Below are 27,734 nucleotides of genomic sequence, written 5' to 3'. Positions count from 1 at the left end.
TAAGGGAGCGTATCTTAAATTGCTGTCAATCATTACTACCTCGACAGGATATGATGTATTAGTCACATGACTTGTAGTCGGTCCGCAAGCAGCAAGTTAGAGATCAGATGTACCATACTTGACCTCCAGTGAAGTTTATCTGTAGTCTTATCTTCAAATCAAGAACATCTGCTATTGTTTCGCCAATCTTTGTGTATGATTGATACGTTTACGTTGAAGAAGTAGAGCATAATCAGAGGTGTTCAAAATCATGAAGGGGTTTGATAGAATAAATAAGGAGCAACTGTTTCCAGGGCTGAAAAATTGGCAACCAGAGAGCACAGATTTCAGGTGATTGCAAAAGAACCAATGGGGACATGAGGGAGTGAAATTTGCATAGTGAATTCTGATGATCTGGATTGCATTGCCGGATGCCTGAGTCTGAGTTGACAGACTCCACGGATAACGTTTCACCTTTTAAATCAAGATACACAGGTCAGAAACATTCCTGACCTGTTCTGTGCTGACTGAGCTGATCTTAGCCAGAGTGGATATAGTGGTTATAGTAGAACTGGCTGGGAAAGACCAGAGACCCTGTTAGCACAGATAAATCTACACGTGAATGATGGATTAGGGCAGGATCAGCAGGGTAGAGCTGAGCCCATTGGTTAAGAAGAGATTTTGGGAGATTCTAAAGAGGGATGGAGAAAAATTGGGGAGGGAGGGGAATGTTTTATTATGCCGAGCGGTTCAATTTCACAAATATCTAATTATCAGGATGTGGGCGTCACTGGCAAGGTTGTCCCATATTGTCCATCCCTAGTTGCCCTGAGATGATCAGTGCAGAGACAGTCACTTCAGTGTAGTATGGGAGTTACATACAGTCCAGATGAGGTGTGGAAAGCAGTGTTGTTCCGTACCGATGTTAATGGAAATGGTTAGGTTTTCCATAACATCCAGATGGCTTTGCACCAACTTTTCATGTCCAGCTGTATCTTTGAAATGGGAGGTTTGAAACAGCCATGGTGGGATTTGAGCTTGTGTTCTCCAGATTACTTGTTCAGTAACGTTACTACTGCACTATCGTAACCCAGAATAAATTCTTGTAGTGACTGTGCCATGCTTATTGCATTGAGTGATTCTGCAGAGGCTGTATTTTCTTCTCCTCCTGCAGCCTGACCTCATTTCCACAGTAAATAATTTATAGAGACATCACCAACTTGATTCCGAAGGAGTAGTTAAAGGAAAACAGAACCAAATAACTGAAGGGTACACCACCCACATGAGCTGTTATAATGGCTTTACCACTGAATGCCTTACAAAAACTCTCATGTTTTGCAGCTAAATTAAGTACCTATATGCCTTGTTTGCTTTTGTTCATCTGCCCTGTAGGGATGAGTGTTCATTGACTCATAGTTTGCCTTGCTCAAGAAGTGCAAAATAAAAGCGGACTGGATGCCAGGCAACCCTGTCATCTCATCTGAGGTCAAGTACCTGAAGGTTGTAGGAAAAGCCTAGGCTTGTCCAAATCTGGAATACTGTGTACAATTCAGGTCCAGCATGGTCACTGATGTGGTGCAGTAAGGAGAACAAGAGGATTATACCTGGCAGGACATGTTGAGAGAGCAGTTAATGAAGCTTATGGTATCCTAGATTTTATTAATAGGGGCATTGGGTACAGGAGCAAGAAGGTCATGTTAAATTTGGATCAGGCACTAGTTAGGCCTCATCTGGAGTACTGCATCCAATTCTGGCGCCATACTTAAGGAAGGACGTGAAGGCATTGGAGAGAGTGCAGAGGAGATTCAGAGTGTGGTTGCTCTCATCCGGAATGACTTTCCTTGGAGGGTGGCGGAGGCAGGTTCAGTCAAAGTATTCCAATGGGAATAGGTTGGTATCTGAAAAAGAACGTGCAAGGCAAGGTGGGGATGAGACAGGGGAGTGGGATTAGGTAGGATGCTCTTTCAGAGAGCCAGTGCAGACTCAATGGGCCAAATAGCCTCCTTCCGCACTGTAAAGATCCTGGTGCTAAAAGCAAGAGCAGTGAGGGACAGATAGATCAGCAAACGCATTTCAGCCTCAAAGAGCGATCCCTTGGAGGACACTTAACAGGATAGAGGGAGCTAGTGTGTCGATGGAAATAAAAACTGCAGACGCAAAACCAGCGGCTGATCTGGCATCTGTTTTACAGAGGCACAATTGGCCCCGCATTCTCTGCCCCTTGGGTTAAAACATTCCATGGCTTAAAAACTCTGAAAAAATTGTTTTAACCTTGTCTTTATTCTGTGAATGACAGTTTTGAGCCTGCGTCCCCTTGTTACTGATTTTCCAGCCAATCTTTCATTAATTACTCCTCCAAAATCTTCCAGACTTTTGAAGAACTCATATTTCAGCCCTTCCTTAGAATCATGGAGAGTTTATGACAGAGAAAGAGGCCACTTGGCCCATCGTGTCTGTACCAGCCGAAAAAGAAGCCATCCAGCCTGACCTCACGTTCCATCATTTGGTCTGTAGTCCTGCAGGTGACAGCACATGAGGTGCACATCCAGACACCTTTTAAATGAATTGAGGGTTTCTGTCTCTACTACAGACAGTGAATTCCAGACCCTACATCCCTCTGGTGAAAAAATGTTTCCTCATCTCCTGTTTAATCTTTCTCCCAATCACTTTAAATCCAAGCGCCATGGTCACTGACCTTTTTCCTACATCTTAATCAAATCTCCCTTCAGCCTCCTCTGTTCCAAGGAGAACAACCCCAGCCTATCCAATCTTCCCTCATAGCTGCAACTTTCCAGTCCTGGCAATATCCTTGTAAATCTCCTCTGTCCCCTCTCGAAAGGAATGACATCCTTTCTGTAATGCAGCGACCAGAACTGCACACAGTACTCAAGCTGTGGTCTAACTAATGTTTTGCATTGTTCTAGCATAACCTCCCTGCTCTTATATTCTATACCTCGACTAATAAATGAAAGGATTCCATATGCCTTCTTAATAACCTTATCGACCTGTCCTGCTACCTTCAGGAGTATGTGGACATTCGCTCCGAGATCCCTCACTTCCTCTACACCTCTCTGTATCCTCCCATTTATTGTGTACTCCTTTGTTTGACCTCCCTAAATGCATCACCTCACACTTCTCTGGGCTGACTTCCATTTGCCACTTTTCTGCCCACCTGACCAGTCCATTGATACCTTCTTACAGTCTGCAACAACCCTCCTCACTATCAGCCAGGCGGACAAGTTTTGTCACATCTGCAAACTTCTGGATCACGTTGCCTACATTGAACCTCCAAATCATTAATATACAACAAAAAGCAGGGGACTTGCCTGAGCCCTGCAGAGCCCCACTGGAAACAACCTTCCAGTCACAAAAACACCCGTTAATAATTAACCTTTCTTTCCTGCTACTCAGCCAATTTTGTATCCAGTTTGCTACATTCCCCTGGGTCCCAAGGGCTTTGCTGTTTTTTACCCAGTCTGCCATGTGGGACCTTGTCAAAACCCTTTCTAAAATCCTTGTAGACCACATCAACTGCACTTCCCTCACCAATCCTCCTTGTTACCTCCTCTAAAAGTTCAATCAGTTAGACAGGGCCTTCCCTTAACAAATCCACGCTGACTATCTTGGATTAATCCATGCCTTTCTAAGTGACAGTTTATCCTGTCCCTCAGAATTGAATCCAATAATTTGCCCACTATCGAGGTCAGGCTGACTGGCTTGTTATTATTTCACCTATCCCTCGCTCCCTTTTTAAATAAAGGTTAGCAGACCTCCAATCCTCCAGCACCTCACCTGTATCCGGTGAGGATTGGAAAATGGTAGCCAGACTCTCTGCAATTTCCTCCCTGGCTTCTTTTAACAGCCAGGAGTATATTTCATCCAGCCCTAGTGATTTACCCACTTTCAAGGATGCTAATGCCCTTGATACTTCCTTTCCCGCTATGTTTATCACATCTAATACTTCACACTCCTTAACTACAATGTCTGCATTGTCCCCCTCTTTTGTGAAGACAGGTGCAAAGTATTCATTGAGAATCATATCCACATCTTCCGCCTCCCACACACAGGTTAACTTTTTGGTCTTTCATGAGCCCTACTCTTTCTTTGGTTATCCTCTTACTCTCAATGTATTGATTATTGATAAAACATCTTTGTGTTCCCCTTGATTTTACTCCCCAATATTCTTTCTTTACTTTCCTAAATTTGTTTTTGATTTCACCCCTGCACTTCCTATACTCCTCTTGGCTTCCTGTAGTATTGAGTTCTCGGTGTCTGACCTAAGCTTTCCTTTTCTGCCTTATCTTACCCTGTGAACTCCTTGACATCCAGGGGGCCTTTAGAGTTGGCTGTCCCATTCTTTTTTTTATATGGGAACATGTTTACTTTTAACCCCTTGAATCTCTCATTTAAATGCCTCCCACTGTTCTAACAGATTTACCTTCAAATAACTGTTTCCAGTCCATTAACTGTTTCCAGTCCATTAAATCACACCTCTGCTTAACAAAATTGGCCTTACCCCAATTTAGAATTTTAACTCCTGTTTTATCTTTGTCCTTTTCCATAATTATGTTAAAACTAATTGAGTTATGATCGTTACTACCAAAATGCTCTCCCACTATCACTCCTTCCACCTGCCCAGCTTTATTCCCTAAAACTAAGTCCAGGACCGTGCCCTCTCTTGTTGGACATGCTACATACTGGTCAAAAAGTTCTCCTGAACGCACCTTATGAATTCTGTTCCCTCTATTCCTTTCACACTTAAACTATCCCAGTTAATATCTGGTTAGATGAAATCCCCTAATATTATTGCCCTGCTGATTTTGCACTTCACAGAGATTTATCTACATATTTGCTCTTCTATCTCCCTCTGGTTATTTGGGGGTCTATAGTACTGTGACAGCACCTTTTTTTGTTCCTAAACTCAATCTATATGGCATCAGTTGATAATCCTTCTGACATCCCATCCTCACAGCTGTAATTGCTTCTCTAACCAAAATTGCCAGCCTCCCCAAACCCGGCACTTTTTATCCCCCTCTCTATCTCATCTGAAAACCCTGCAACCAGGTATGTTGAGTTGCCATTCCTGTCTCTCTTTAAGCCATGTTTCTGCAATAACTACAATACCACCTTTCTATCTGTGCCCTCAGCTCGCCTGCATTATTTGCTTTACTCCTTGCATTGAGTTATATACTCTGCCAAACTCTGTTTTTTATTTTCTATCTTTTGTTTCCTTTGCCTTCCAGACTCACCCAATGAATCTTCTGCCTTCCATTACCATTTCCGATTTTGCCCCATCTGAATTCACCCTCAGGTTCCCAGCCCCCTGCCAAACGAGTTTAAACCCTTCCCGACAGCACGAGCCAACCTCTAATCAAGGATATTGGTCCCCGTCCGGCTTGTGCAGATTACACCTTTCCCAGAACCGCTCCCAATGCCCCAGGAACCTGAATCCCTCCCTCCGACACCATCTTTCCAGCCAGGCATTCATCAGCTCCAACCTGCTACTTCTATGGTCACCAGCACGTGGCACAGGTAGTAACCTGGGCCGGAATCTTCGGGTCAGCATGAGGGGGCAGGCCCCCCCCTCCTCGCCAACGCGCGAAATGGCGCCCGGTGACGTCAGGTGTGCGCCACTCAGATCTTCAGTTCGGCGCGCGCGCACTGGAGTCGGCCGCGTGCCCGCTAAACTGTCAAAGGCGGATTGAGGCCATTTAAAAATGAATGAATTAACGGAGCTGCCTGTCCAGCCTTAAGGTTGGTTGGGGGGGTGGCGGGGGGAGGTGGGGGCGGTGAGGGGCAGGCAATGAGCCCAGGCGGCCTTCGCATTTATCATGAAACCTCATCCATGGGCGGGATGAGGTTTCATAAAGTGTTGATAAATTGAATGAAGCTTTTTAATTAATGTTCATTGACATGTCCCAGCTCGTGTGATGCTGTCACAGGAGGGGACTTGTCTTAAATATTTTTTATTTACTAAAGTTTTTGACAATATTAACTAATCTTGAGGCAGCTCTGTGCCTCAGGGTGATTTCTGTGCTCCTTCGTGCGCAAGCGCAGGCCCCGACTCAGCCTACACCCCCCCCACACCTCCCACCGCCCACCCCTCCCACCCCCCCCACCCGCACAGGTAGCGCTCACCGCTTCCGGGTGCGCATCATGCCGGGCGGGCCTTAATTGGCCCACCCACGTAAAATGGCAGCGCACAGCCGATTGCGGGCGGCGATCAGCTACACGCCCGCTCCACTCAACCCCCCCTGACAGGGGGAAAATTCTCCCCCTGGATAATAATACCTCTGGGGTCATGATTTTAATGTCTTATCTAGCTCCCTAAAATCTGCTTTCAGGACCTCATCCCTCTTTCCACCTATGTCGTTGGTGCCAATGGCCGTTCACCCTCTCCCATAAGACTATCTTGTAGCCTGTCTGTGGTACCCTTGGCACCAGGGAGGTAACATGCCATCCTGGAGTCACGTCTATGGCTGCAGAAATGCCTGTCTGTTCTTCTATCAAATGCCCTACCACTTTCACTCTTCTCCCTTCCCACCCGTGCAGCTGAGGTGCCCCGAATTTGGCTCTCGCCGCTCTCCCCTGAGGAACCGGTGTCTGAAATGGAAAACCAGATCATGAGTGGGATAGGCACAGAGGACCCCTGAACTACTTGCCTGGTCCTCCTGGTATTTCTGTTGGTCCCTCGTTCCCTCTCTGCCTGCAGGCTCCTAACCGGTGGTGTGACCACCTCCCTAAATGTGCTACCAAGTAGTCCTCAGCATTGAGGATGTGTCACGGGGACTCCGGCCACCGCTTGAGTTCTGAAACCTGGGGCTCAAGTTTCTGCACCTCCTGCACACGCTCGTCCAGGCCACAAGAAGCGTCCATGACTCCGCACAGGATGAGCCAAGCTGCCTAGCCATTACGTAAGCTTACTTTTCAACTATTTACTGTAAATTGGAAACTAGGAAGTGGCGTAATGGCTCACCAATCAGCACCTTCTCTCATTTAAGTTAGATACTGAAGGATAATGTAAAATTTTTAGGTGTTTCTATTTTTCTCATATAATAGAACCTTACATGTTCCCAGCTAAGAGACAAGGAAAACAAAACTAACCAACTGCTGCAGACTGATAAAAGCAGTTTCAGATGAAGATCCCCTTTCAACCTTCCACATGAACCAAATTCCCAACTGCACACTCTATGTCTCACTCAGGCATAGTCTCCTGTCTCCCCCGGGTTATTGTCCATATTAATCAATCTCTTATGAATCTCTATTTCTGTTATAAAGATATCCCGATTAACAGGACCAAAAAATAAATCCATGGTGCAGGTGACCCATTCTGCCAGTGTGAACCTACCAGAGGTGAACAGGATTCCCCTACTCCCAAGTTTCTGTTGGATATTCCTCCGTGTCTAACAGGGCTCTGAGAGCAGAAGGGGCTAAACTAGGGGGCTTGGAGGGTAAGAGAACAAGGGAATTCCCAGGAATGTGCACATTCCAAATGGCAGTACACCACCCTGAACCAGGTAACCTACACTCAGGTGCAAGATTCAGCTGGGGTTCTAGACCGGGATAGTTAAAGCAAACGTGTCAGCTGTGGAATGATCCAATGCTCTACAGGTCGATTTCCGACTCCCACCCTCCCAAAGTTTGAGCTCATCCACAACTTCTCTGTCAATATTCTAAATTGCACCAATTTCTCTTCACCTACCACCCCGGATATCACTGATCTACATTGGTTCCCAGTTGGGCAATGCATCAAATTTCATCCTCAGTTTCAAATCCCCCTTTGGCCTCGCTCCTCCCTATCTCTTAAGCTCCTCCAGCCTCACAACGCTCCAAGATATCTGTGTAGCTGCAATTTCAGCCTCTTGTGTCTCTACAACTTTAATTGCTCCAACATGCCTTCAGCTGCTAGAGTCAAAGTTCTGGAACTCCCTTCCTAAACTTCCCCATGTCTCTACTTCTCCTTCCTCCTTTAAGGCTCTCCTTAAAAACCTAGCTCTTTGACCAAGCTTTTAGTCTCATCCCAACATCTGCTAATGTGACTTGGTGTCTGATTTTGTTTGATAACGCTCCTGTGAAGCTCTTGGGATGTTTTATCACGTTAAGGGCATCGCCGAAATCACAAGATATTAATGCACACCTTCTTCAGAAAATGACTACAGGGCCATGGAGCCACATTTACCCTGTGTGGGCATTCCAATCCCCTCTGCCTAGAATCCAAGAAAACTGTGCGAAGTGGGTGAGCTCCCAATTTCAGTAGAGTTGGGAGTTAAACCCATCAGCCATTTGGGTTTTCCAAGCCGACGGGCCAAGGCAATAAGAGATCGCTCGCACCCCGGGAATCCACTTGATCAGAGAGAGAGAGAGAGAGTCTTAAGGACAGCAGACTGCTCATTTTCCCATTTTATTGTAAAGCTTTGAGGAAGGGATAATTACAATGATTTTGTCTTCTCTCTGTTGACTGCTCAGCAAATGAGGGCCAAGAATTTTACATGCTTAACAATAGAAAAAAATAATAGAAGAACTGTGCTCACTGCCCGCGTAAATCTCATAGGTAACATAGGAAGCCAGTGGATTAACTATTAAAGCATTACATGTGTTTCCAAACACCTTTAACAATATGATTCTGATTACACATTAAATCCATCTAAAAATAGTAACATACTTCCATTGCTGATTTTGTTTTTATATAAAAGCAACATTTGCATGTACATAAAACTGTACAAAAACATGGCAAACAAGCAATTAAATTAATTATATAAATAGATCCAACATTGAAGTTCAAATGATTTTAAACAGCGGCTGCTGCCTCTAGCCAAATCTCATGGACTTTGGATATTCCCCCTCCACCCTATCCCTAAAATTAACCCATCATGGGGCTGTTTCAGGGTTGTAGCTAGATATATGGTACAGACTCATTAAAAGTACCTGTCCTTCTACAGGTGCAAGTGCTGCTGTATTCCTGGTCCAGGGTATCACATGGCAAGCTACATTGCGACACAATACTTCATAAATACATATACAATCTACCATTAGATCCATTTTCCATAGAATGAAACACAAAAAAATGCACCAGCTACCTTTGCTTACAAATGCAGAAGACATGGTTTCATAAGATCCCATGTGGTCATTCTGCCACCTCTATGCTTGTTGGAAATTTTTGGTACCTGTACGATCTTGGTTCCAGAGGCTTTATTTTTTTCATTGCTGTCGTATCTATTCTAATCACAAGACTCCCGCATCAGGCAAACTGCAGCTTAATTATAATACAAGGCACCTTTAACATTTCAGCTTCAATCTCCCAAATGGACGCTTCTTTCTTACTAAATTTTCCAGCAAAGACCTCAGGCTAGGGGCGTGGGGTGGTGAAGGTTAAATTACATCTTGTTGGTTGTTTTCCGATCACGGTCCCAGCTCAATTTGCTGACCAGTCTTGGTGACTAAGGGAATCATGTCAACTTGGAGAATGCATGCAGCTGAGAAGCCCACACTGGTACCGTCAAACTGTCCAACAAACTTTACTGGAGGAATATCACATCCCTCCACTACTTCCTGAGAATTGGAGATGACAGAACTCTGGAAATAACCTGCTTTGAGTAGTACGTCCTTCTGGTCCCCTAATCCAGAGTGACAATCCATTTTACACAATCAAAAAAAACTGAAGCCCAAAGGTTGTATTCAGGACATTCTCTGTTTTTGCGATGGATTCAGAGTGTACAACTCAATGGATTTCTGCTAAAACTTTCAATGCAAGATTTAAGTCTGATTTGGGAATTGGTAATAATTTACTGCTGTGAGATCCATCAATTTTAAGTGACCAAGATTTCCCCTTGTCCAAAAATAGAGCCTGTCTTGATGAATTAATCTTACATGCGCGGAGCACAGTTAGAAGCTTAAATGAACCATCCCACCTCCGGTTAACTGCTCATCCCTGTTCTCATCTCCACTCTTTCACTTAACAAGGCACAAAATGAGTACTGCTTCCCTAGCCCAGTCACAAAGCTTGGGGAATTTGGAATCTGAAAGGGATGAGGTCTGATAACAGATTTAGCAGGGCTCTATCACAGATGTTGAAACAAAAAAATACATACACACAAAGAATGCAAATATTTTGTGACAACAGAGCAATAATCATGCGAACATAACATTTTATTTTATACATATACACCACCATCCCTGAATCGCGCTTCGGAAGTTGGGAAGTGGGTACAATTGGAAAGGGTGTGGTATCTGGAAATAATGACCCCGATTAAGAGAATGGTTGTTGGGTCATTAAACTGAAAGGTTAAAATGAACGGTAGGTAGCAGTGCTGTGATCCGTAACTGGTCATAAAATTAGTTTAAGATGTCATAAGATTCCCTGATCCCTGGGCAATGGAATGGACTTGATGAAATTTGGGAGTTTGGTTGTTATTTATTTGATGTTAAGAAAAACACTTCCCCTTTTGCCATTGGAGTAGGCTTCGGTAGGACACCAGTATGTCAAAGCTATCTGTTCAATCCCATTACCAATTTAACGCTGAAAGCTCACCTAACTGTTCAGCCCAGAAGAAGATACCTTTACAAAATTGGCACAATGACCATTGCATAATAAGAACATCTAAAGGTATTGTAACAAATTTTGCCGCTGGTGTAGAAGGGGAAGGGAAACAAAACTGCACCTCTGATCATGTGTAAATCAGCTACAGCCAATGCTGATCAAGTATCTTTCTCCCCTCCCTTTTCTCTGGGAGATCCAGGCCAATGGTGCAGACATGCACGCACACATGCACACAAATATTTTCACACATGCATACATACATGTGCACACAAATGCACATGCACACACACACATTTATGTGTCCATGTATCTGCATGAGGGGAGACGATGGCAAAGTGGTATTGTCACTAGACTAGTAATCCAGGGGCCAAGGATAATCCTCTAGGGACCCAGGTTCAAACACCACCATGGCAGATGGTGAAATTCAATAAAAATCTGGAATTAAAAGTCTAATGATGATGACTAAAACCCATCTGGTTCACTAATGTCCTTTAGGGATCTGTGCTGCTGTCCTTACCTGATCTGGCCTTCAAGTGATTCTAGACCTACAACAACGCTTAAAATGCCCTCTGAATAAGGGATGGGCAATAAATGCTAGCCTAGCTAGTGACACCCACATCCCAGGAGCGAATATAAAAAATGTCACACACATACATGCATGATATGTGTGCAAACACACACACACATACAACCTTCACTCATGGCTGCAACCATCCCAGAGAACTACAAACCAGGGCCCAGTGGGATATACCTCCCTTTCAATGGTATGATCTCAAATTAAGTGGCACCAGAGGCCACAATTGTCATGTAAATGACAAAACTTAAAATAGCAACTTATCTTGTTTTATATTCTTTTGAACAAAAAAAGGGAGGAACAGTGGGTAGCAGAATGGAGAATGGTGTAGTGCACCAGCACCAGTTTTCCAAATAACTGTGAGTAGCAGAAAAGGCAAAGGTTACAACGAACCACCACCAACTTAAATATGTCACTGAACAAGTCCTTCAGTTACACTTATAAAATGACTTTTCATTGCTACCTTTCAAATTATTTACATGAAGAAAAAGAATGAACACAACTTAAGATCGCTTTGCTTCATGCTGCTGAGCAACATGATAAAGGTGGAATAGATTTCTCCCGATCTCTGAAATTCATATATCATCTGAAGGTTATATTTACACAAGAGTATAGCAACGCTCACGCGCTTCTGCATTGATTGGTCCCTGTGGTTAGGGCAAACGTGCCAGACGAGTGTTCGACAACGAGATTTAAGCACTGAGGTGCTAAGTTCTAGAACTACAAGAGTGTAAGTTTTCTTTTTTTTTTGGTTTTCCCCTCCCCCAACATCACTGCCACCCACATGAATGACATGAATCAACTGTGTTTATCCACTCCCACATCCCACATCCCACTCCCACACACACACATACACACAAACACACACACACACACACACACACACACACACACACACACAAGAAACAGGAACAAAAAAAAACAAGAACAGAAACAGAATTGACTGCATGCGGTTAAGAAGTTCAGCAGCGATGGAAACGGTTAACGGGTCACCAAAGTCAGGTTTGAGTTTTGACTGCTGATCCGCTTGTGTTTTTTTTCTCCGCTGTTGATGCTAGCTGGGATGGAGACTCTGCCAATGGTGTGGAAAACCCTGGACAATATGCAATTGGAGCAGCCCCATTTCAATCCCGTCCAATCTCTGAAATTCCAGTTTGTCGTAGAATTGTACTGCGGACAATAAAGCCTTTGTGTATTTTTAGTTTCCACCGCACGTTCCTTTTTGCTGTTTCCTTTTCTTAACTCTCGCATTTCCATCGTGGTTATAAAACAGCTTCAAACAGGCACAGAGCAGGCTCCGGCTCTCCTCACAGATAAATCTCCCGTTTGGAATTGGGTGGCACTGGGCCAGTAGTGTGCTGGTAGTCAGGCGGTTGGGTGAGAGGGATTTCTTCCAGAGCTGAGTCCTTGCTGGGCTCGTGGTTTGAACTGGGGAAGGCACTGTGCGTCGGTATGAAGCGGATATTGGCCATTTTGGCATTGCCATCCTCCATGAGCCGTGGGCTCACGTTGGTGAGACGATCCTGGCTCCCCCGTTCTTCGTAAGGCACAAAGGTGGAAAGTTTGGGGGTGTTTTTCTGCTTCCTGTTGGGGGACGGTTGACCAGGCATCCAGCAAGAGTCAGAGTGACCAAACTCTGTGCATTCTCTTGTGCAATTTCCTGTCATAGCCACGTCAGGCAGCGGTCTGAGGTCTACATGGACATACATAAAGAGAAAGAAATCATTAGTTTATAGCCTATTGCCCGTTCTCATACAACAACATCTACTTTAATTTACATAGCGCATCACAGAGAGTAACAAAAAGAATGACACTGAATGGTATAAGAAGATGTTACGACAGGTGTACAATGAGTTTTGGTCAAGGAGTTTTGAGATTGTTTTAAAGGTGGAGATAGTGGCATAACCCTATAGGTTGGGAATTCCGGGGCTTAGGGAGAGACAGTCACATCCAACAACTTGGGCAGTGGTGGGAATGAGAATTCTCAATTCAAGGTGTTGTTGCATTAGGAGGCAATTTTGGTCCGTGAGCACAGGGGTGAGAGTCAAACAGCAAAGTATTAAATGAGGTCAGGTTTATGGAAGGTGGAAGATGGAAGATGGCAGGCTGACCAAGAGGGCATTGGAATAGCCGATTCTGAGTATAGAAATGTATTCAGTAGGTTGGGAGATCAGGATGTCAACTTAGGCTTTGCTTCAAGTCTCCAGCCCTTTGCCTGTGGAAAGCTATTAATCATGTTGACATTTATTTTACATTAAAAGCTTCTTCAATCCTGCTCGATGGTTAAGTAGATAAGTTGACCGCTGAGTGTGGAACTGCACAGAACAAGATGGGTTCTAATGAAGGAGGGCTGAGAGCCTATTTAACCTAATCTTTACAGAATATCACTCATGCCATGTCCCCATTACAGCATCTAGACATTTCTTTAATAAGTCCAGCCTGTTGGACAGCAGCAGGAAATCAGATCTAACTCCTGTTCTGTGCTGAGATAACTCATGCCAACAGTGGGAAAAGTCACTCAATGAGCATCGCTGGTAAGTTAAGAGTCATAGAGTCAATGCAGCAAGAATGAAACCATTCAGCCCATTGAGTCCACACCAGCTCTCTGTACAGAAATATAAACCATCCCATTCACCAGCTGTATCCCAATAGCCATGCTGGTTAATTTCCCTCAACTGCCCATCCATCTCCATTTTGAAATCATTCATCAACTCTGCTTCCACACTCCCTTGTAGGCAGCAAAGTTCCAGCTCACTACGAACATATGAATAAGGAGCAGGAGTAGGCCATTCAGCCCCTCGAGCCTGCTCTGCCATTTAATAAGGTCATGGCTGACCTGATAGTAACCTGAAATCTGCATCCCACCTACCCCCAATAACCTATCACCCCTTTGCTTACCAAGAATCTATCCACCTCGGCCTTAAAAATATTCAAAGACTCTGTTTCCACCACCTTTTCAGGAAGAGAGTTCCAAAGACTCACAGCCCTTTGAGTGAAAAAAAATTGCGTAATCTCTGATTTAAATGAGTGACCCCTTATTTTTAAACAGTACCCCGAGTTCTAGATTCTTCCACAAGAGGAAACATCGTCTCTACATCCACCCTGTCAAGTCCCCTCAAGATCCTACATGTTTCAATCAAGTTGCCTCTTACCCGTCTAAAATCCAGCAGATATAAGACTAGCCTGTCCACCTTCATCATAAGATAACCCACCCATTCCAGGTATCAATCCGGTAAACTTTCTCTGAACTGCTGCCAACACATTTACATCCTTCCTTTAAAAAAGTGATCAATACTGTACACAGCATTCCAAATGTGGTCTCACTAGTGTCCTGTACAACTGTAGCATAATCTCCCTACTTCTGTATTCAATTCCTCTCACAATAAATGATAACATTCTATTAACATTCCTAATTACTTGCTGTACTTGCATACTAGCCTTTTGTGATTCGTACACCAGGATACCCAGATCCCTCTGCACCTCAGAGCTCTGCAATCTCTCACCATTTAGATAAATGCTTCTCTTTTATTCTTCCTGACATTTTCCCACATTATATTCCATCTGCCGGATCTTTGCCCACTTTCTTAACCTATCTACATCTGTTTGTAGCCTCCCTATGAGCTCTTCACAACTTACTTTCCTACATAACTTTGTGTTATTATCAAATTTGGTAACCATCCGATCCATCCCTTCATCCAAGTCATTTATATAAATTGTAAACAGTTGAGGACCCAGCACTGATCCCTGTGGCACACCGCTCACCTTGCAAACCTGAAAAAGACCCATTTATGCCTACTCTCTGCTTCTTGTTACCAACCAATCTTCTATCCATATATTGATATTACCCCCTTTTACCATGAGTTTTTATTTTCCGCAATAACCTTTGATGTGGCACTTTATCCAATGCCTTCTGGAAATCTAAGTATACTACATCCACCGGTTCCCCTTTATCCACAGCACATGTTACTTCCTCAAAGAACTCCACTAAGTTGGATAAACACGATTTCCCTTTCACAAAACCATGTTGACTCTGCCTGATAACCTTGAGCTTATCCAAGTGCCCTGCTATAACTTTTTTAAAAATAGTTTCTAACATTTTCCCTATGACAGATGTTAAGCTAACTGGCCTGTAGTTTTCCGCTTTCTGTCTCCCTCTCTTTTTGAATAATGGATTATATTTGTTATCTTCCATTCTAACGGGACCTTCCCCGAATCTCGTGAATTTGGGAAATTAAAACCAATGCATCAATTATCTCACTAGACACCTCTTTTAAGACCCTAGGGTGAAGTCCATCAGGACCCAGGCTCTTGTCAGCCACAGGTCCAACAATTTACTCAGTACCACTTCTCTGGTGATTGTAATTTTCCTGACTTCCTCCCCCACTTCCATTTCCCAGTTTATAGCTGCTTCTGGGATGTTACTTGTCTTGTCTAAAGTGAAAAATGATGCAAAATAACTGTTCAATTCATCTGCCATCTCCTTGTTTTCCATTATGAATTCTCCAGACTCACTTTCTAGGGGATCAACACTCACTTAGTTAACTTTTTTTCTTTTTTAAAATATTTATAAAAATTCTCATTATCTGTCTTTATTTTTCTGGCTATTTTTCTCTCATACTCTAATTTTTCCCTCCTTATTAGTGTTTTAATCATCCTTTGCTGTTCCTTATATTCCATCCAATTTTCTGACCTGCCACCTGTCTTTGCATAATTTTATGCTTTCTCTTTAAGTTTGATACTACCTTAACCTTTCTAGTTAACCACTTGCAGTATAAAAAAAGTTATTCTTCACATGCCCTTGCATCTCTTGACCAAAATCTTAAATCTGGTCCTTCTACCATCAGGTAATGGGAATAGTTTTTCCTTGTCTAACTTATCCAAACAAGACATAACCTTGAACACTCTTATCAAATTTCCTCTCAATTTCCTTTGCTCCAATGAGAACAAACTCAACATTTTGAAACTAACCTTGTAGCTAAAATTCCCCATCCCTGGAACCATTCTGGTAAATTTCCTCTGCACTCTCCCAAGGGTCCTCATATCGTCCCTAAAGTGTAGTAGCCAGAATTGGATGCAATATTCTAGCTGTGACCTAACCGGTGTTTTATAAGGGTTCAGCATACATAAGGGTTCTCTGCTTTTGTACTCAATACCTCTGTTTATGAAGTCAGGATCCCATTTGCTTTGCTAAGCACTCTCTCAATGTATGCTGCCACCTTCAAAGGTCTATGCACAAGAACCCTCACGTCCCTCTTTTCCTGCACACTCTTTAGAATTGTGCCATTGATTCTATATTGCTCCTTCTTAACACTTCTTCCAAATGCACCATCTCACGCTTCTCTGCATTAAATTCCATCTGCCACTTGTCTGTCCATTCTTCTGGTCTATCTATGTCCTGCTGCAGTTGATTGGCATCATCCTCACTGTCAGCCAGTCAGCCAAGTTCGAATGTAAGATGGTGAATGCCATTAAGCTTAGGGTCAGTTGCAATATCCCGATAACAATGTAGTCTGAATTCATCCTCCAGATTCACCCAGCTATTCATTAGGGAAATCAGAAGAATTGAATATTCCGAGAGAAACTAGAATATAATAATTAAGGTGGTTTGGAAACCCTGTCTGTGGATAAATGAAGTGGGGTCTCCAGAGAACAGAAATCATTTATCCTCATTGGAAAGAGAAAGGAAAATAAAATTCAAGCAACACGTAACTGGGGTGTGATACATGACATGGCTCTTCAAAAAATCCATCTCTGGAAGGCCCATAAATGAGTTATGGTGGGAGACTATATCACAAAGACCACCTATATCCATCTTCGTGACAATCTATAGCTAAAATCCTCATCCATGCCTTTGTTAACTCTAGGCTCGGCTATTCCACTGCTCTTCTGACCAGTCTCCCACATCCTACCCTCTATAAACTTGAGGTCATCCAAAACTGCTACCCGTGTCTTAACTCGCAACAGGTCCCACTTATCCATCACCCCTGTTGCTGTCCTACCCTGGTTCCCAATTAAGTGGTGCCTCAATTTAAAAATTCACTTCAATGTTTTCAAATTCTTCACCCTTCTCCATCCCTGTGATCCCTTCCAGCTCCCAAACACACAGAGGTACCTGTGCTGTTCTAATTCTGGTCTCTTAAGAATCCCAATTCTAATCACTCCACCATTGGTTGCCATGTCTTGAGCTGCCAGGGCCCTAGCCTTTGTAATTACTTCCCTAAACCTCTCCACTTCTCTAACTCTCTTTCCTTTCTTAAGACACTCCTTCCAACCCACCTTTTTGACCAATCATTTGACCATCTAACCCAATAACCCTTTGCATGGTTCGGTGTCAGGTTTTGCTTTATAACATGCCTCTGAAATGCTTTGGGGCGTCTTATAATGTTAAAAGCTCTGTAGAATGGCAGGCTGCTGCTGAAAGACATTAGTTATTTGTTAAACATTTCTGGCTTGTCAGTGAGGAAGTCAAATTAAATAGGCTAGATTTAAAATCAGAATATATTTAAAGCACTGAATAAGAACTATACATCATGGATCATTCAGCCCGTCGTACCTTTGCTATCCAATTGTCCCCACTTCCCTGCTCTTTCCACATAGCCCATCCTTTTCAAGGATTTATCTAATTCCCTCATGAAAGTTACTGTGGATTCTGCTTCCACTGCGCTTTCAGACTCACCATCAGCCCCACTCAGGTGCAGGACTACCAAGTGACAATGCCCTAGTGCTCTGACTTATTCATGGTTATGGTTACCAAAGTGTTCAACACTTTACTGAAGCTCAAATGTTGGAAGTTGACACCAGGTTCACAGCCCCTGGCCTTCTCTCAGCTTTCCCTTCTCCAGTCTTGGCCAAATAATGAGCTTGTTATAAAGATAATGGTCCTTATCGGGTTAAGAAGACAAGGCATCTCTAAAATGCCGAGTTGAGCAATTTGTTACCAGCCACAGTGAAAATACTTCCTCAAGTTGTCAAGCAAATAACAGACTGTCACCTGCCAATGAGGCACTGCTGAAGACACACATGAAAAATCAGCTCCGGCAATTTAACGCAAAGTGGACATAAAAAAGCACAGCAACTAAATAAGCCTTCTCAGCAATTTTCTCCTTCAAATGGACTGACTCTTGGTAAAATACAGTTCTGCAGGTGCCAGTCAGCCTCTGGCTCACTGCCCACATGTCTAATATTAATGCTCAGGAAATGAATGTTGGGAGGGTGCAAATTTAGTATAGCACAGAACAGAACAAAACCATTCAGCCCACCAAGTCTGTGTCGGCTCTCTCAGTTAGTCTCACTTCCCACGCTTTTCCCCCCATATCTCTGCAATTTTCTTTCTCTATCGAGTGCTCATCCAACTATCTTTTGAAGGTGGTTATTGAATGTGTATCTATCACACTATCAAGCAGTCTATTCCAAATCCTAACCACTCACTGTGGATAAAGCTCTTTTTGCATGTTGCCTCTGGTTCTTTTGCCTATCACCCTAAATCAATACCCATTAATTATCAACGCTTCAGCCGCTGGTTAGCATTCATCTTTGTTTTCTTTACCCAAAACCCTTCATGATTTTGAACACCTCTATCAAATCTCCTCCTAGCCTTCTCTGCTCTAAGGAAAATAACTGCAGCTTCTCCAGTCCATCCATGTAAGTGTAATCTCTCAACCTGGAAATACTTCCAGTGAAGTTTTTCTGTATCTTCTGCAAAGCCTGCCCTTCCATCCTTAACTGTGGTGCCCAGAATTGGGCAAAATACTCCAGATAGGGCCTATCTGGTGTTTTATAAATGTTTAATATAACATCCTGGTTTTTGCATACCATGCCTCTACTTAAAAAGCCCAGTATTCTATGTTGTACTAACTGCTTTGTTAACCTGTTCTTCAAAGATTCATGCACAAATACCATCCCCAGGTCTGTACTCCTCCAACCCTTTTCAAATTGTACCATTGTCTCTCCTAATTTTCCCCATTAAAATATATCACCCTCGTGCCTCTCCGCATTGACCTTCAGTTGCCTAGTGTCCATCATTTCATACGCCTGCCTATGTCCTCTTGAAGTTTATTAGTATCTTAAATAGGTGGCCAGCCTAATGCAACACATATCTGATAGGCACACCTTCCAGTAGGGGGAGGGGGTTTCGCTGCATTATAAGGTAATTGGATAAATACCTGATGGAGAGTGGGATAATTGGATAGCTCTTTCAAAGAGCCAGAACAGGCATGATGGGCCAAATAACCTCCTCCTGTGCTGTATCAGTCTCCGAGTCTACAAACAGGATCTAAGTTAAGACCATCTAGCAAAGATCAATTATTATATTTGGGACGTTGTTTAGTATGACACCAGCCCCACACCTGGATAGTGTCATTTACCAACCTCTGAAAGGGAGTTTGGCAGAACCTCAGATACCAAAAATCAAAATACTCCAGATGTGGGAAATCTAAAATAAGAAGAGAAATAGCCGGTAACTCTTAACTGTATTTGTGGGGAGAGAGGGAAAATGACACTGTTTCAAACCTTTCGTTAGAAAATGGTTCTGATGAAAAGTCATCGACCCGAAACGTCAACCTTGTTTCATTCTCCATTGATACAGTCGACCTGCTGAGTATTTCCAGCAGTTTTTAATTTTAGATACAGTCGATGGGAAAAAAACAATCCCTGCAGTTTGAACGAAATCTTTAGAAACTTGAAATGGACTTCGAAGTTACATAGAACTGCAAGTTACCAGAACTGTTGACTAAATCATCAGCTGTAAGTAATAATGAAGCAATAACATACTACTAAAACAAAATGTAACTGCAAACACCAGATGCTGATCAGCCGTGATGTAAACGAAGAGCTGACCTGAGGGGCTGAATAGCCTCCTCCTGTTCCTATTTTTCACATTAGAGAAAGGTAATAATATGGGAAATGATAAACAGACCTTGACAGGGAGGGACAGAGAGGGCAAGTCTAAGAGCAAGTCAAGAGATAAGGCTGGAGGTTGCAAAAATAATAAAAGGACAAAACTTAAGGCTCTGTTTCTAAATGCACGTAGCCTTCAAAACAAAACAGATGAACTGGTCAGATAGAGATAAATAAGTATGATCTAATAGCCATTACAGAGAAATGGCTGCAGGATGACATAGACTGGGATCTGAATATTGAAGGGTATGTGACTTTTAGAAAGGATAGGAAGTTAAGAAGAGATGACGGGGTCTTTCTGTTAATTAAAGATGACATGAGCACAATAGACAGGAGTGACCTAAGCTCAGGAAACCAGTATATGGAAGCAGTTTGGGTAGAGATGAGGAGTGATAATGGCAAGAAATCACTTGTGGGAGTGGTGTACAAGCCCCCTCCCAATAATCACATGGTAGGGTGGGGTATCAAAGAAGAAATTGTGGGAGCTTGTCTGAAAGGTGGACAATTAACATGTAGGGTTTTAATCTACATATGGTCTGGAACAATCAGATGGGCAAAGGTAGTGTAGGTGACGAATTAAGTAGAATGTTTTCGGGGTAATTTCTTAGATCAGCATGTTCTGGAGCCAACCAGGGAGCAGGCAATACTAGACTTGCTATTGGGCAATGAGCTAGGATTAATTAGTAACCCCATAGTGAAGGTGTCCCTCGCCAGCAGTGATCGTAATATGGTTAAATTTTACATTCGGTTTGAGAGAGAGAGAAGAGTGGGTCTAAGGCTAGTATTTTAAACCTAAATAAAGGCAATTAAGAGGGCATGAAAGCACAGCTAGCAAAAGTGAGCTGGTGATTTAGGTTAAGGGATAAGTTGATAGGGATGAGCGGCAGACATTTAAGGGGATATTTCAGAATACACACAATAAATACTTTCTAGCAAGAAAGGAAAATTCCAGAGGGAGGGCCTACCATCTGTGGTTAACTAAAAAAGTTAAAGATAGTATCAAACTTAAAGGAAAATCATATAATTGCACAAGGATGGGTGGCAGGTCAGGAGATTTGACAGAAAATTTTGAAAAAGAAGCAAAAAAATGACAAAAAAAATTAATAAAGGGGGGAAAATTAGAGTGCAAGAGAAAGCCAGCTAGAAATATAAAAACAGAGAGTAAGAGTTTCGATAGTTGTTTAAAACAAGAAAAGAATTAACAATGGAAGTCGCCATAGTTCAAGAGGCTGCTCTCTTATTTGAGAGAGATGGCTGGTGGTGAATTTAAGCTGAGGGTCACAATACCTGAGGTGAGAGATAAGGTTGAGAAGGCATGGATGACCTCTGCTGGTAGTGGAATTGAACCTGTGCTGTTGGCATCACTCTACATCACAAACCAGCTGTCCAGCCAACTGAGCTAACCAACCCCCAAGAATTAACAAAGGGAGCGTTGGTCCTATAAAAAGTGAGTCTGGGGAATTAATAATGGAAGATAAGGAGGTGGCAGGTGAACTGAACAGGTATTTTGCATCGATCTTCACTATAGCAGATACAGGTGACACCCCAGAAATGGCTGGAAGTCAGGAATTTGAAGGGAAGGAGGAACTCAAGAAAATTACCATCCCCAGGGAAGAGGTACTTAGCAAATTGTTGGGGCTGCAGGCTGACAAGTCCCTGGGTCATGATGGTTTCATCCTGGGGTCTTAAAAGAAGTGGCTAGTGAGATAGTTGATGTGTCAGTTTTAATTTTCCACAATTCACTAGATTCAGGAAGGTGCCATTAGATTAGAAAAGAGCAAATGTAACTCTTTTATTCAAAAAGGGAGGGAGACAGAAAGCAGGAAACTATGGGCCAGTTAGCCTAAAATTCAAGATAGTCAGGCAGAGTCAACATGGCTTTGTGAAAGGGAAATCATGTTAACCAATTCATTGGACTACTCTGAATAATTAGCAGGTGCTGTCGATAAAGGGGATCTGGTGGATGTACTGTACTTAGATTTCCAAGGTGCCACATCAAAGGTTATTGTGGAAAATAAAAACTCATGGTATAGGGGGTAATTTATTGGCATGGATAAAAGATTGGCTGGCTAACAGGAAGCAGAGAGTAGGCATAAATGGGTCTTTTTCTGGTTGGCAGGATGTGACGAGTGGTGTGCCACAGAGATCAGTGCTGGGGACCTCAACTTCCTGCAATTTATACAAATGACTTGGATGAAAGGACTGATGGTATTGTTGCTAAATTTGATGATGACACAAAGATAGGTAGGAAAGTAAGTTGAGAAGAGGACATAAGGAGGCTGCAAAAGGATATAGATCGGTTAGATGAATGAGCAAAGATCTGGCAGATGGAGCATAATGTGGGAAAATATGAGGTTTTCCATTTTGGCAGGACAAATGAAAAGGCATATGATCGAAATGGTGAGAAACTGCAGTGGCCCGAGATGCAGAGGGATCTGGGTGTCCTGGTGTATGAATCACAAGAGGTTAGTATGCAGGTGCAGCAAGTAATTAGCAAAGCTAATAGAATCACAAGGAGAACTGAATACAAAAGTAGGAAGGTGATGCTTCAGTTATACAATGGCATTGGTGAGACCACATCTGAAGAACTGTGTATGGCATGGGTCTCCTTGTTTAATGAAAGATGTAAATGCATTGGATGCAGTTCAGAGAAGATTTATTAGATTAATACCTGGAATGGGCAGATTGTCTTGTGAGAAAAGGCTGGACAGGCTAGGCTTGTATCCACTGAAGTTTGGAGGTGACTTGATTGAAATATAAGACACTGAGAGGACTTGACTTGTGGATGTGAAAATAATGTTTCCTCTTGTGGGAGAATCTAGAGCAAGGGCCCGCTGCTTAAAAATAAGCGGTTGCCCATTTAAGACAGAGATGAGGAATTTTTTTTTCTCTCATAGGGTTGTGAGACATTGGAATTCTCTTCCTCAAAAGGCAGTGGAAGCAGAGTCTTCGAATATCTTTAAGGCAGAGCTGGGTAGATTCTCGATCAGCAAGGAGGTGAAAGGTTATCAGGGGTTGGCAGGGATGTGGGGTTGAGGTTATAGTTAGATCAGCCATGATCTTTTTGAATGGCAGAGCAGGCTCGAGGGGCCAAGTGGCCTACTCCTGCTCCTAATTTTTATGTTCATGTTAAAAACCTCTTCAGAACATGATCAAGAAACTACTGGAAAAATGATCATGAAACCCAGCAATTGAAATATTTAGCGGTAGCGAAGAGCCCAGTGTTGGTTCACAAAATGAGGCTTTAGCGCTTTGTGTATTGGAGTTGGGGGCAGGATGAGGTGTTGTGTGGGGAGGCAGCAGTGGAGTTAGTGGGCAGATGATGAGGGGGGTTAAGGGTGATAGGGCACATGTCTCTCAAAGCACGGGCTTCACAAGGACACCTACAGCCTCAGGGTAAACCTGTCCCACTTGGTAAAGCCTGCATAATTTGACAAATCCTGCACCGTGAAGGCTCTCTATTTTTGAAATCACTCTTCCCAGGAAATTACAGAATTTGGGAAGATTTAACACCCGGGTTCCTGGCAGTTGTGAGGGATTCGTGCTTTGGGAATGGGCTGTACAAACCCTCCTCTCATGCTAAATATAACAGCAGCTTTCTGACTGATGTGGATTAAGTAGCGTTAAATTACGCTAGCATCCTTATACGTACATCTTTTATTCTGGTCTCTTGAACATTCCCAATTGCTTTACTTCAACAGTGGCAGTCATGCCTTCAACAACGGAGACTCTAAGCTCAAAATATTCCTCCCTAAACCTCCCTCTCTCCCCCTTCTCTCTTCCTTTAACAAGCTCCTTAAAACCTACCTCTTTGACCAAGCTATTGGTCACCTGTACATATATATCCACTTAAATGATGCAGTGTCAAACTTTGTCTGATAATGTACCTGTGAAGCGCCGTGCAGTCCCCTCTGCCCCTCCCTGACCTCCCTCAGTCCTTTCCTACTTTAAAGCCGCTATGTAAATTCAAGTTGCTTTTGATGTAGTTACCATTCTTTGATGAATAGTTAAAGTCCTGACGTCTTAATGTTTGTAATGCGCTAGGGTTTCAATCTGCAGCCAACTCAGCTTTATATGGGCCATCCACAGGGCTCAGGAACCAGCCATCGAAACAAGTCCTTCCCTGCTGTCAGATTTGCCAGCAATGGGAAGTTAATCTTCAGTGGTGAAGAATCAAGCATTCACTGTCAATGACACAATCTCAATGTAAAGGGACTTATTCCTAAATAATTTTTGTCACGCAATGTTTTTGCCGATTTAATTCTACAATCATAGCTCTTTCCCAAAGTCAAGGAAAGTCCCAGCAATGTAAAAAAAAAGGAAAATGCACATCACAGGAACAGGCCATAAGGCCCCTCAAACCTGTTCCACCGTGCAATTAGATCATGGCTGATGATCTGTCAGTGAGTCGAGATGTTAACTGGTCCAAGGTTTTGGTTTTCAAAGTGGTAGCTTGTTGGAGGATGGGGGCCCATGCCTGAGAGGGGAAGAGAGGAGAAGAGTAGGAAAGGAATTAAGGGAATGAGGGGCCTGTGGAATGAGGGGAAGAGGATGGGATGCTGAGGCTGAGGGAGGAGGGGAGGAGGAGAGAAGCAGGGGAAAAGGGAGGGAAGTGTAGGACTGAGGGAGAAGGGGAGAAAAAGTTGAGGAACGGAGGCAGGATTGGAAGAGAGAGGGAGGGAGGAAAATGGGATGGGGGCAACGAGGGAGCACCAGGTTGAGGGAAGTAATGAGTTTCACAGTTTGAAGACTCTGAGAAAGAAAATGTCAAAAGTCGGAGGTAGTGTAGTAATTCTCAAAATCAAAACAGCAAGCATTATGGGAAGTGAAATCTGTATAAAGGACAAATAATTAGAGGTTAGGAGGAATGAGAAGGGAAAGTTTGGAGGAACAACAAAGTCATAGGAATTAGAGAAAAATACAGGAAGGTTTGTGTCAAAGCCACACACCATCCTGACTTGGAAATATATCGGCCGTTCCTTCACTGTCACTGGGTCAAAATCCTGGAACTCCCTTCCTAACAGCACTGTGGGTGTACCTACACCACATGGACTGCAGCGGTTCAAGAAGGCAGCTCACCCACCACCTTCTCAAGGGCAACTAGGAACGGGCAATAAATGCTGGCTAAGCCAACGACACCCACATCCTGTGAACAAATAAAAGAAGAGAGGAGGTTGGAGGGTAGAAGTGAAAGAAGGATTGTCTTGTCAGATGACAAGCTTCTGACCAGAAATTAGTCATCAATCATCTCATTCAACAGCTCTGTTTTTCTAGAAAATTGCTGGAAATAGAAACTGCAGACATTAGTAAGTCCTAACAGCTACAAGTACCAGGCCTGTAACCATGGAAACAACAAAGGCCCCATAATCACTTCTTATTGATTTACCATTTACTTCACTCTTGAGAAAGAAAGACAATAGTGACTCCATGGGAGTTCAGCTGACAGAGTCCTCTGATAACCATCGACAATAACTCCAGACACTGAGAAGCTGTGATCTCTCATTGTTTGTACGTTGTTATTTACATCTGCTTGGAATTCTAGTTAAGCAACATTTCATGGAGGGGGGCATAACGTAAAGTGCTTTATCCAATAATACTGCACAGTTTGCATCGTGCCGGAACTCTGGCAAAAGGTTAAGCATTGACCCCCAGCAACAAATTGTATTTCTATAGCACTTCTAATACGGTTAAAACATTGTGAAGCGCTTCACAAGAGAGCTAACAAACAAAGATCTGTCTTGTGTTTATATTGTGCTTTCCACGTGCTGAGGAATTTCACGCTTAATTAACTTCTTTTGAAGTGCAATTGCTGCAGTTATGTATACAAACACGGCAGGCAATTTACACACAGCAAGCTCCCACAAACTCCAATGAGATGAATGAGCAGCTAATCTATACTTGTTGACAAAGGCCGAGACAGGAAAGCATTGGCAAAGGCGCTCAAACTCCCCTTCACTTCTTTGTACAGTACCAGGGATCTTTACATCCACCCTGAGGCCCCAGTTTAATGTCCCTTTCCAGAGGTGGCACCTCCACTGGAGGACCAGCTCTTAAAATGATGGGACCAAGTCTTAAGATTTAACCCAGAATCTCTTGTGCTCAGAGGTGAGTTTCCTACCAAACTGAGCCAAGCCAACAGACTTGCATTACATTTGCAATATATGATACAACTCTGCAGTGTGCTTTTGAACACTGCACAAGAAGACAGCTCATAACCGCCTTCTCAAGGGTAACCAGGGATGGGAAATAAATGCAGGCCCAGCCAGCGAAGCCCACATCCCACGAATAAATTTTTAAAAAGCCATGAAGAACCAAAAGCACACAATCCACCTGCTCTAGTCATCAGTATTGTTTCCGGGTTTGAGATCTCTCACCACCTGTGACAAATTGCAACTTGGAAAAAGAAGAAAGACTCGCATTTATACAGCATAGTGCCTTGCACAGCCTCAGGGAACTCTAAAGCACTTCGCAATGAACGAAGAGCATTTTTTTGAAGTGTAGTCACAGTTGTAATAGAGGAAACATTGCAGCCAATACGCACACAGCACAGATCCCACAAATGGAAATGCGATAATGACCAGATCATTTGTTTTTTATTCCTCATGGGATATGGACTGGCCAGGCCAATAGTTATTGTCCATCCTTCATCTCCCACAAGAAGGTGGTGGTGAGCCACCTTCTTGAACTGCTGCACCCTATTTGCTTTTTTTTAATGCTGATTGAGGGATAAATATTGGCCAGGACACTGGCGAGAACTTGCCTGCTCTTCTTCAAAATAATGCCATGGGATCTTTTATATCCACCCAAGTGGGCAGCTAGGTTCTCATCCAACAGAGCAGCACTCCGTCTGTGCTGCACTGGAGTGTCAGCCTGGGTTTTTTGTACTTAAGGTGGGACTTGAAACCGGAGCCTTGTGACTCAGAGACGAGAGTGTTACCCACTGAAACTTGGGGCAGGATGTCAGGGGCAAAGTTGGAACTGTCACATGAGTTGGGACATGTCCATTATTCTTTTTCAAACTTTAATCAAAAATTTTTAAAACCTACATGAAACCTCATCCTGCCAGTGGATGAGGTTTCATTGCTTTTTCTAATCCCTGCCAGGGCTCCCTTGCCTGTCGGCTAACCTTAAGGTTGGACGGGCAGGTCCATTAATTAGTTTAATGACTCTAATGACAGCCGATTTGGCTGAGCCCCCACCCACCTGAAAATTTAAATGGGGCGCAGTGACGTCGGGAATTCCCCCTGACATCACCGTGCGTCACTTCACCCGTCGGCAAGCGGGCCCCGCCCCCTGCTCGCCGATGGGAAAATCCTGCCCTTTCTGACGCGCACTGCAAAGGTCATATGGAATCAAGATGGATGGGGGTGGGAGGAAGTTACACAGCATCAAAGCTGTTCCAGACAGTAGGAAGTAATAGTAAGAGGCCACTGCACCTCAGGTACTACAATAGCTACTGGATATTGGGGACAATATTGCCCCGTCAATTTCAGTAAAGTTGAATGGTCAGCTTATCAATTCATCAGATTCATTAAGTTCTCAGTCTTTTACTCCCACCCATTCTCCGACCCATGATCCTTTCTGGTTGTCCCATGTCCCATAAGGGACACCTTTTGCCCCTTATTTCTGGACAGCCTGTAAGAGACTGAGCTTAGGAGTCTCAGTTGAGTCAATTCAACAGGACTGCAAGGCTGTGAGTCAGCCAGCAGATAGATGATAATGCGGTGACTCCACAAAATAATTTTTTAA

The 27,734-nt window shown here is 43.3% G+C and overlaps 1 protein-coding gene across 3 annotated transcripts in view; it reads right to left on the bottom strand.

Annotated features, from left to right (window-relative positions):
• Positions 1-8,367: 8,367 nt before the first annotated feature.
• LOC121281094 (protocadherin-1-like) overlaps positions 8,368-27,734 on the bottom strand; it is a 397,262-nt gene continuing 377,895 nt past the window's right edge. For all 3 annotated transcript variants that reach the window (XM_041193764.1, XM_041193767.1, XM_041193766.1), the window contains one exon: positions 8,368-12,783. In XM_041193764.1, coding sequence (XP_041049698.1) covers positions 12,398-12,783 — 386 coding nt within the window. In that variant the 3' untranslated portion in view covers positions 8,368-12,397. The remainder of the gene's footprint in view (positions 12,784-27,734) is intronic.

This window comes from Carcharodon carcharias, chromosome 8 (genome assembly GCF_017639515.1).
Source record: "Carcharodon carcharias isolate sCarCar2 chromosome 8, sCarCar2.pri, whole genome shotgun sequence".
Taxonomy (NCBI): domain Eukaryota; kingdom Metazoa; phylum Chordata; class Chondrichthyes; order Lamniformes; family Lamnidae; genus Carcharodon; species Carcharodon carcharias.
Note: the sequence above shows the minus strand (reverse complement) of the source record. Positions and strands in the feature narration are given on the sequence as shown.